This window comes from Guillardia theta (genome assembly GCF_000315625.1).
Source record: "Guillardia theta CCMP2712 unplaced genomic scaffold GUITHscaffold_288, whole genome shotgun sequence".
NCBI lineage: Eukaryota > Cryptophyceae > Pyrenomonadales > Geminigeraceae > Guillardia > Guillardia theta.
The window spans coordinates 20110-29954 of NW_005434388.1; the positions used below are offsets into that span (position 1 = coordinate 20110).

The 9845-nt window shown below is 52.1% G+C and overlaps 3 protein-coding genes across 3 annotated transcripts; all 3 read left to right on the top strand.

The window, feature by feature from the left end:
• Positions 1-1547: 1547 nt before the first annotated feature.
• Positions 1548-5439, top strand: GUITHDRAFT_122152 (hypothetical protein; the record flags this gene model as incomplete). The annotated part of the gene is made up of 4 exons (XM_005818588.1): positions 1548-2099; positions 2157-2285; positions 2336-4762; positions 4813-5439. 4 exons carry the CDS (start codon positions 1548-1550, stop codon positions 5437-5439), a joined length of 3735 nt encoding a protein of 1244 aa, XP_005818645.1.
• A 1421-nt stretch (positions 5440-6860) lies between these two features.
• Positions 6861-7180, top strand: GUITHDRAFT_122153 (hypothetical protein; the record flags this gene model as incomplete). The annotated part of the gene is made up of 2 exons (XM_005818589.1): positions 6861-6886; positions 6940-7180. 2 exons carry the CDS (start codon positions 6861-6863, stop codon positions 7178-7180), a joined length of 267 nt encoding a protein of 88 aa, XP_005818646.1.
• A 321-nt stretch (positions 7181-7501) lies between these two features.
• GUITHDRAFT_122154 (hypothetical protein) lies at positions 7502-8392 on the top strand (the record flags this gene model as incomplete). The annotated part of the gene is made up of 2 exons (XM_005818590.1): positions 7502-8065; positions 8105-8392. The coding sequence occupies 2 exons, from the start codon at positions 7502-7504 to the stop codon at positions 8390-8392; spliced, it is 852 nt and encodes a 283-aa protein (XP_005818647.1).
• Positions 8393-9845: the final 1453 nt, after the last annotated feature.

Genomic DNA, 9845 nt, shown 5'->3' on the forward strand with positions numbered 1-9845 from the left:
AGCTCTTTGTGACAAGAGAGGTGTGACATTGTTGAGACAAGCGTTGAGATGACGGGATTGCAGACGAGCAATGAAGAAGAAGAAGAAGAAGTACGTCTCGAAGAGCCCGAGGATCTCACTGACTTATGGGCAGGTAACAAGGGAGGACGTGCTTGAGAGGCTGCAAAATCTCTACCACCTCTGCCTGATCTACTTCGACTGTAACATTGCTTCAGTGTGATCGCACTCCTCGCTGACGGTCAGGGTTGTATCAACAGAATGACCGGGCATCATCCGATTCCTTGGTAGTACGGTTAGTGGCCACCGGCCCCGGGCCGCGCCAGTGTCTTCAAGTCCGATTCGGACCGTGACCGTGAGTCATTCAGTAGTGTGCGAGAACACTTGAACTTTCAACCACTTTTCATCTATTATACTCCAAGTAGTTCAACCATGCTTGCCAAGTTGAAACTTGACTCCAGAGTATTCGGCGTTTACTCAAAGTTAAGTTAAAATCAGTACGAGGACAATCAGGAGAGCAGCCTGACAGTGAGGACTCCTGAGGCTTGAGAGAAGAGAAAAGACAGCGAGAACCAACGATTATACTGCCAACTGCTGTCCCCCAAACTTAACTGATACCTCAGTCACTTATTGTTTTAAATGCGCGCATGACCATCCCCCCGCGCCGTGCGACATTTATTAGTAGTAATAACTAATAGAGTCATCAGGGTCAACTCTCCTGATTGTCCTCGTACTGATTTTTAACTTAACTTCCCCCATCTGTGATTTTGTAAACTTGATGAATTAAAAAGCCTACTATCCAGTTTTTAAACATACATGGTTTTAAACACACATGGTTTCAAACATACATGATTTTAAACATACATGGTTTTAAACATACATGGTTTTAAACATACATGGTTTTAAACATACATGGTTTAGGGCTCACGGCAGAGAGGGGTAATATGGGTACCTACAGGGGTACCTAGAGACCTCTAGCCGGATTTCGGCAAGTTTTTACTCAAAGCCTCCAAGTCGGTTCAAACCGACTGAAAATTGCTTCTTAGTACCGAAATACTTACTCAATCAATGAGGCTTAGATGTCCGGTAACTCCGGCAACTCCGAACCGCCAATGTCTACTTTACTCAATTTTACAGCATTTGACAGTGTTTTATTATTTAAAATTACCTCGCTGACCCTGACACTACTAGTAAAGTGTTATTACTAAAGTAAAGCTCTTATAAATCTTCTGTGGACCCCCACTAGCAAGCTCTCGTACCCCCCATTATTGTAATTAAATTAGATGGTCAGCCTTTTTTTTCTGGCGAGGCTGGGATGCTCGAGGCGACAGGAGAGGAGGTACAGGCTGAAGGCAAGCAGGAGGCGAACGCCTAGGAGAAGACAAGAGACAAGAGACAAGAGACAAGAGAAGCCAGAAGAGAAGAAGAGCGAGGGAAAATCAAAGGGAAGAAGAATATTAAGGAGTGCAAATAGACAAGAGAAGAGGGGAGAGTAGTAGAGGAGACGGAGACGGAGACATCCAACTACAAGGGAAAACAGCAAAAAGGCTATGACTGAAGAAGCCAACATCGCCAACTGTGCTGGTACTTCTCGTGACGAAGACATGGAGGTTTCATTGGCAATTCAATCGGAATCCTCGTCGGGTCTGATCTCTCCTACGGATCTGAAAGATTTCTGGGAGGCGCGCCAAGAATTCACTTCCAACTTCGTCCGAATGTACACTCAGCTGCCAGGAGACAACATGCAGCGAAGCCTCAACAAGAATGTCATATACCAGAAGAGGCCAAAGCTTGTTCTCTTCTCACAAGATCCGATCTCAGCAGCGATGGCGCTCACTGGGTTTCGCTTCTTGCTCGGTGCCGGGGGGTTTGCTTGGATTGTGGCGATAGCGCTCAAGGTAAAGGAGGTGCACGGGTCGGGGTATTTCGCGTACCTGATTGAGGAGAGAGTGCGACAGTTTTCCATGGCAGACATGACGGAAACAGGAAAGCTAGCATGTGGTTGGGAGTCGTTCTTGGAGGTGTTCACCAACTTCCTTGTTGGTGTGATTGCTATGGCTGCAGGAATGTTGAGCATGGTGAGTGTGAGGCTAGTCAAGCAGGTGAGAAGTTGTGTGGGCAGTGATATTGATTGCTCAAGCTGTCTTGTTTGCCTGCAGATCATCATAGTGGGTGGACTGATAGATGCGGCTTGCAACTTGTGTGTGTTTACACAGATGATGCTCACCGCACGCGAAAGGACGGTGATGGGGACCACATGGTATGTGTTCTTGATCGCCATGCTCACGGTGAGACAGAGGCAGTTGTCAAGGTTGTTGATTGAACTTTGTGTTGGCAGGACTTGTTGATTTTTCCCCTACCTTTGATCCGATGGGAAGCATACACAATTGAGCTGATAGCAGTGGGGTCGCTCATTCGAATTATCAGCATCGCTGCAAGCTCGACGGTACCGTACAAGTGCCTTGCCATCTTTGTTTTCTTTGCGACGTTGCTTGGATTGCGAGAGGGGATTCGGAGGCGGATGATGAACAAGGCAGCGGGCCTCGGAGAGCAGTTCGACGAAGAGTGGAGGCAGCTGAGAGAGCTCAATGCGGTACAGGAGCTCAAGGAGGCTGTCTGCCGGGCTCAGGTTAAATCAACAATGTCTCAAGAAGTAGAAGAAGGAGATGGGGGGGGGAACTCGATCACATGGCTCAGACGACAGTCCCTGCTGTCTTCTTCGACATCTACCCTTCCGTCGTCGTCACAGCCGAGCATGATAGTTCAGTACGCGCGGGAGTGTGAGGGCAAGGATCTAGACCAGCTGTATTCTCAGGCGGTACTTGTGTCACCCATGTTCTTGAGCAAGGTACAGTCCTGGGCGGAGGCGAGCGACGGATATTTCCTCATGAACATCCCGTCAGCAAAGAGGAAGCACTACCTTCGATGGCGAGACTGCAAGGACGACAGCTCCAAGCTTTCTCGAATCAAATGGGCGTCCATCAAGAACGCTAACCGAGCCATCGAAAAGATCCTGCTGTTGTGCAATGGTGATACGTCGAAACTTACAGACGTGGTCCGTCAGACGATCGTGTTCAAGGAGCTGCGGCAGCTTGTCGAGTGCGTGGAGGTCATCATCAACGACCCGGAAGTGGAGGTGGTGAGGATCAAGAACCGGCTCGACCCGGACTACGACGCGTCGACGTCGGGAGGCTACAGGGACGTGGGGATAAACTTGCGGGTGATCCACGAGGGGGCGAAGAGGTGGGGGGTAGCTGGGCACGTCTGCGAGCTGAGACTGGCGGTACAATCGCTCCATGCCCTTATAGACTCGCAGCATCATGCGTTGTATTTGTCGATGAAGACCGTTCTTCGTTTCAGGCAATCACAAGAGACGGAAGTTATGAGGGGGAACGAGCAAACAGAGAGAAATCAGGACAGGAGGAGACGGTCGTCGACGTCGTCGGCGACATTGCTTCCTACCCACATGTCGAGCTCCATGGGTTATTCAAAGTCTCTCGCGCAGGAGAAATCCGACATTTCGCTGCTTATCTACAAGAGCATGTATCCCGGCAATATTCTGGACAAATACCTGACATCTTCTGGTCATGGCGTGTCGAAAGCTGATACAACGAGCATTCTGTATTCGTCACACCCGCTGAAGAACGTTCTGCACAAGACTTTGTTTCAGCTGCTGCTGCTGCTTGCGGGGATCGGATTTATCATTCTTTACAGCAACAACTTTCGGTTGAATTTAATCTTCACCAATCACGTTTTACCTGTTAGGCATGCCAGGTTCACATTTGAAGGGTACAAGAACATGAACATCTCTATCAAAGACCACAGCGTGAGGATAGAAGACTTTCTCCTCGTCAGAGACTCTTGTCAGGTGTACAACTGGACTTCATCCGTGACAGTCGCGAACAAGGTCTTCTTCACGTTCCCTCATCTGGTCTATCCCAATGGCTTCAAAATCAAGCTGACTCCGGCGCTCATGTCGTACCTCAAGACAGATGCGCTCACATTCCACTACCTGACTGAAGAGGGCGTTGAGGACGTGGCGGTTGACAGAAAGGAATGGAAATATGTCATTCCTCCTTCGGTAAGCTGCAAGCTTTTCCCTTCGTTGCCTCTTTGTCAATCAGACTTTTTGCCTCGTGCTGACGAGTCTCTTCTTGTTGACTTGCGCTTCACCTGGCAAGCGACTTGCATATTCCTCATGGCGATGCTGCAGAGCATATGCTGTCTAGGAGCCGCATTCTTCGCCCGGCTTGGGAAGGTTCAGCTCGCAAAGCTCTTGTTTACCTCTGCCTTCCACCTTGTCGGACTTTTTGAGATCTTTGCTGCTTTGTCCCCCGAGTCTCTGTATGCCAATCGGAGAGACTTCTTCATCGCATGGGGAGTGCTCGACGTGTCGGTGGGTCTTGTGGTTCAGTTCCAAGAGCGCTACATGCTCAAGGCCTTCGTCGTCTACTGCACGATCTCAGCCTTCCTGCCTCCTCTAGCTCAATACTATTGGGACGCGTCCAAGCTCAAGGAGTCAGACATCGGGTTGAGCAGCCTAGTCTTGCTTGCTCTGGTTATCTTCTTCGTGTTGAACAGAAAGTTCATCGTCTACAAGTCTCGGTGGCAGATCAGAGGAGACCAGAAGATGTACGACGACTGCTGGAAGGACTTGCTATCCCGGGAGGAAACTCAGCAGCTCCTGAGCTCCCTCAAGATAACATGCGGGCGGGTAAGGCCGCAGCCAGCGCTGCAGTTGAAGATCTTCGATGCCTTGTGCGAGGTGGAGCTTACGATTCTTGACCCGCTGTCGAGCGTGTTGAGGAGACAAAGAACAGCAGCTTTGCTAGGACTTACTTGAAGCGGTCAAAGGGGACGATTATGAAGCAGGACAGGGAGATTGAGTCCCTCGACCAGCTGTACGCGCAGGCGATCTTGCTGGAGCCAATGTTCTTGAGCAAGGTGCAGTCCTGGGCGGAGGCGAGCGACGGATATTTTCAGGGGATGGAGGGGGATCTAATTCGCTGGAGGGAGTGCGCAGAGGAGGCAGAAAAGGCGTCGCAGGTCAAGTGGGCGTCCATCAAGAACGCTAACAGAGCCATCGAGAAGCTCGTCAGGTCCTACTTTGGGAGAGTCTCGAAGCTCACAGACGTGGTCCGTCAGACGATCGTGTTCAAAGAGCTGCGGCAGCTTGTCGAGTGCGTGGAGGTCATCATCAACGACCCGGAAGTGGAGGTGGTGAGGATCAAGAACCGGCTCGACCCGGACTACGACGCGTCGACGTCGGGAGGCTACAGGGACGTGGGGATAAACTTGCGGTTGATCCACGAGGGGGCGAAGAGGTGGGGGGTAGCTGGGCACGTCTGCGAGCTGCAGCTGCTGCTGGAAGAGTTCGCGGCACTGAAATCAGCGGAGGGGCACAAGAGATACGTGATCTTTAGAAACTCAAGATGTGAGTAGAGAATGGAGGTGATAAAAATGAATCAAGTGCATGAAGGGAGAAAAAAGGTGTGCTCTCATGAAGATTCGCCCGATTTGTTAAGTTTTGAGGTAATTGAAATAAAATCAAAGTGGAACGAAAAAAGCCTAAAATCACCGCAACAAAAAGATGCGAAAAGCATCTCAGTGATGCTGTGATCAAGCCACATCCCTCCTCGTCATTCTCATCAATCACCATCTTCTCTTCTTCGTTTTCTGCTGCCTTTCAAATCTTTTCCTTCCCACGTCCCTTCCTTCAATCCTCTCGCTTGACTCTCTTTGCTCTGTTTCTACCTGTTGGAATTCATAAGTCATCAAAAGATTTTGAGGGAGCTGCACAAGCAGATCGATCGATGAAATGCATTTAATTATTCTACCTTTGCTTGCCTCTCAGTGTTTAGATTTACGTTCCTCAACATAGCTCAAGACATCTGGTTCGTGAAGAAGCAATTCAGTCCTCTGAGGGATGAATTGGACTTGCTGCGCAAGCAACAACCCCCGGCGTGTACTTCTCTCCCATCTGATTAGTAAAGATGAGATTGTTTGTTGATCGTCGCGCCGTGGTCGAGCAGGGCGACGGTCTGGTGAGCATGAACTCGAGAAGAGCTGATGCTGACGGGGAGCCGAATAAGATCGGGTAAGGCGAGCTGTAGCTGACGGCTGAGGGCTAAGCAGGGGCAAACATGGAGTTGAACCGTAGGAAGGGACGCGGCCGTTGAGCACGACGCGTTCCGATCAGCCTCCGCGGCAGCACGAAATGGCTTAGCGAGCTCCGATGAGAAGGTAAAGCGCTGCTACCTGGTACTACGGTAAGAGAGGGCTGGGACAAAGACCAGCGGCAGGAGGAGCGAGTGATGCTCCCCTCTCTTTAGCTGCCGCTGCTACTCGGTTCCCGCACGCGTCGCGAGCGGTTGAAGAGCAGCTAAAAGCTGAACATGCTGTTTATGCTGGGTCGTCATGAGTTTGTCATGGCGCTCCTGCTGGAGGGCGACTTCGCGCTTGTATTGCTCGCAGTCCGGCTTGATTTAGCAGTGGCTTGATTTTTAGGCTGCTTGGACGTCAGTGGGTCGCCATCGTGATCTTCATCTTCATCTTCAAGATCCTGCTCGAACCCTCTCAGGAAGGTGTCACTGTGTTGCAGAGCGGCAACCCGCACTCCACCACGTGCTCCGACCATCACCCGCTTGCCGCGTTTGAACTGTACAACCCCTTGCTCGCAGCTAAGCCCGGCCTCAGTCTGGGGAGGCCCGGGATTTAGCGGCTGGCATCGGTCTGGCAGGAAGCAGGCCGCCGGACTCAAAGGCAAGGCCGCCGGACTCAAAAGCAGGGTTTAGGGTTTAGGAGCCGGCCCTTAGTAAGAGCTGCGAGCAAGAGGTTTGTATCGTTCAAAAAGCATTCTAAGCATGGTACTACAGTATGATGAGAGAAGGTGAAGAACTTCACCAAGCGTTATCCGAATAGTCGGACAGCTTATGCTTGCAGAGCTGAGGGGGGATGCACTCCCGACGCTATCGCTGAAGCCATCCGCTCGACATGTCGGCAGGCGAGACGCGACCTGTTTGAAGACTCTCTGAGCGAATGGAGCTCAGAGTCGAGAGCATGGTTTATTCAACAGATGGAGGAGGCCAAGAAGCAGAATGTCGAGACATACATCGGCACCGAAGGCACCGAGGGGACCTCCTTCATCTCCATGACTCTCCTAGGGATTTCCTCGACTCGATGATGTATGTTCGACAAGAAGACAAGTTGAAATCGAAGCTTATGGAGCTGGGTCTCATGGTAGACTCAGTCGCACCTTACAGACCTGAGATAGCACGAGCACTGTCGGACGACATCTCAGTCACCGTCTCCTTCCTTCGGAATGAAGCAGCCATGGAGCTATGGGTCGGAAGGCAGGAGAGAATACTGCATAGACGGCAGACCGTTTCGAGCCACAGAGGTGAGCATTGCACATGACCGGTCCTTCAAGCTTCGAGCCAAGCGAGGACCTTGGGGCAAGGGAGGGAGCCTTGCCGAGCTATCGCAGCGCTTAGCTCTTGGAGGAATGTCGACGGCCGAGATCGCTCAGATCTATCGATTTCAGCTGCTCTCGCAATCTCTTGCAGCCGCAGAGGTACAACCGCTTGCAGGCATGCTCGTGCAGAGTCCTGGGCAGAGAGGTCGCAAGGGGCCGAGCCCGAAGACGTATGTTGCTGTTGGAGCAAGCACTGGAGCTTTGCAGCTGCGAGAAGTGGAATGGGTACTAACATGCCCGACGTTGACCAGCTGCGAGCAGACCTTGGTCTCGTTCAGAGAGAGCGAGGCGATGGAGGGGGTGCATCTCACTCTCATCAGCGACGACGCCAAGCTCAGAGAGACGTTTGCAGTCGAGCTCACAGCAGACACCTTCGTTCCTAGGGGAAAGATCGCCAAGCAGAGGAAGGTACTTCGCGACAGGGACCAAGCTAGGCACAGCAGCTTTAGAGTACAGATCAAGTCGAGGTCAAGCATGAGCACAGGCCGCTTCTCGAGGAAAGAGATGGAAGCGCTGTGCGGAGGAGGTAACACATCGATCACGAGAGTCAAGCGAGCCATATTGGAGTTAGCAAGAAGAATAAATCTCAAGCTGGTCAGCGTCGAGGTCCGAGGAGGATCGTGACACGCTCAGCTGGAATGGGAGCCTGATAGCTCTCTCCCTGGCGACCAAGGCAGAGACTCGACGCTTGATGGACGACCGACATGCCCTTTTACTTGGAAGGGATCCTGGAAGTCAAGCTGGAAGCTGTGGGTTTTAAGCTCAACCCTCAGCATGAGGAGGAGAGGAGCCCGAGCAGCGAGGAGCAAGCCCAAGAGCCCCAAGGGCACTGAGCAGCAAGGCGCTAGATGGCTGGAGCTCAGCGACATCGACAGGATCACCATGGAAGCAGCGTCACAAGAGTGTTGGCAACCTGCATGACACCTTCTGCTCGCCGGGCAACGTGGAGTTCATGACGCTCGGAGCTTGGGCGGCCACGCTGACGCTGGGAACGAAGCGAAACATGTTGAAGGAAAAGCTCAGAGCATACCTCGGCGAGCAGCGCTGGACACGGGTTTACGGTTTTGGGTTTAGGGTTTAGGCCGTTATTTTCGGCAGAAGGCCGTTATTGTCGGCAGCATGGCTCCTTGCCTGGTTTAGGGTTTAGGGTTTAGGATTTAGGGTTTAGGGTTTAGGGTTTAGGGTTTAGGGTTATTTCAGGCACCATGGCTGCACGCGTGGTGTAGGGGAAGCTGCCAGGGCGCCAAGGAAGCTGCAAGCGAGAGGTTTGTATACTTCAAATAGCTTTCTAAGTATGGTTCTTCAGTATGATGAAAATGTTCGCAACCTGCTGTATCGGAGATCATGCCAATACACGCAGAGCGGACTTGTGGATGCCTCTGTCCTCGAAGCTGATCTCGTCGAGAGGGTGAAGAGCTTCGCGAAGCGTTATCCGAACAGCAGGACAGCCCAGGCTTGCAAGGCTGTGGAGGGATGCACCCCCGACGCTATCGCAGAAGCCATCCGCTCGACATGTCAGCAGGCACGACGTGAGCTTCTGCAAGAAGCGATGGCTGGATGGAGTGACGCATCCAGAGAGTGGTTTATGCAGCAGATTGAAGAAGCCAAGAAGGAGAAGGTCGAGACATACACCGCCTCAGCAGGCAACGAGGTGACTTCCTTCATCTCCATGACTCTCCTGGGCATCTCCTCGGTGTATGTCAACCATGAGGAGAAGTTGAAGAAGAAATTTGAAGAGATCGGACTGATCGTAGACTCAGTGCAAGAGAGTAAAGCAATCATGTGGAAGGCTCCGTATAGACCCGAGATAGCGAGTGCTGAGGAGATCCCGGTGACTGTTTCCTTCCTCCGCAATGCACAAGCGGAGAAGCTCTGGCAGGGAAGAGAGGACTTCGCGATCGATGGTCGCAAGTTCACAGCTGTACATGTGAGCATCGTGCACGATCGATCTTTCAAGATTCGAGCCAAGAGAGGACCCTGGGGCAAAGGGGGCAGCTTGGCAGAGCTGACTCACCTGCTAACCTTGGGCGGCATGACAACGGCTGAGATAGCTGCCGTCTATCGCTATCAGCTGCTGCGCCAGTCCCTTGCAGCGGTCCAACTCCAGCCGCTGGCAGGCATGCTGGTCGCTGGGGCGCCAGGCCAGCAAGTCCACAAAGGCTTAGGTCAGAAAGGCTTCATCGCTGTAGGGGCCAACGTCATCTGGAGACAGAGGGAGGTGGAGTGGATCGTCTATTCCGAGCTGCCCAGAGGCAAATGATACAGCATTTCGAGCTTTCCGAGAGAGCGAAGCGATGGAGGGAGTACACCTGACTCTGTTCAGCGAGGACCCGAAGATCAGAGAGGCGCTCGCAGTCGAGTTGACTTTAGGGTT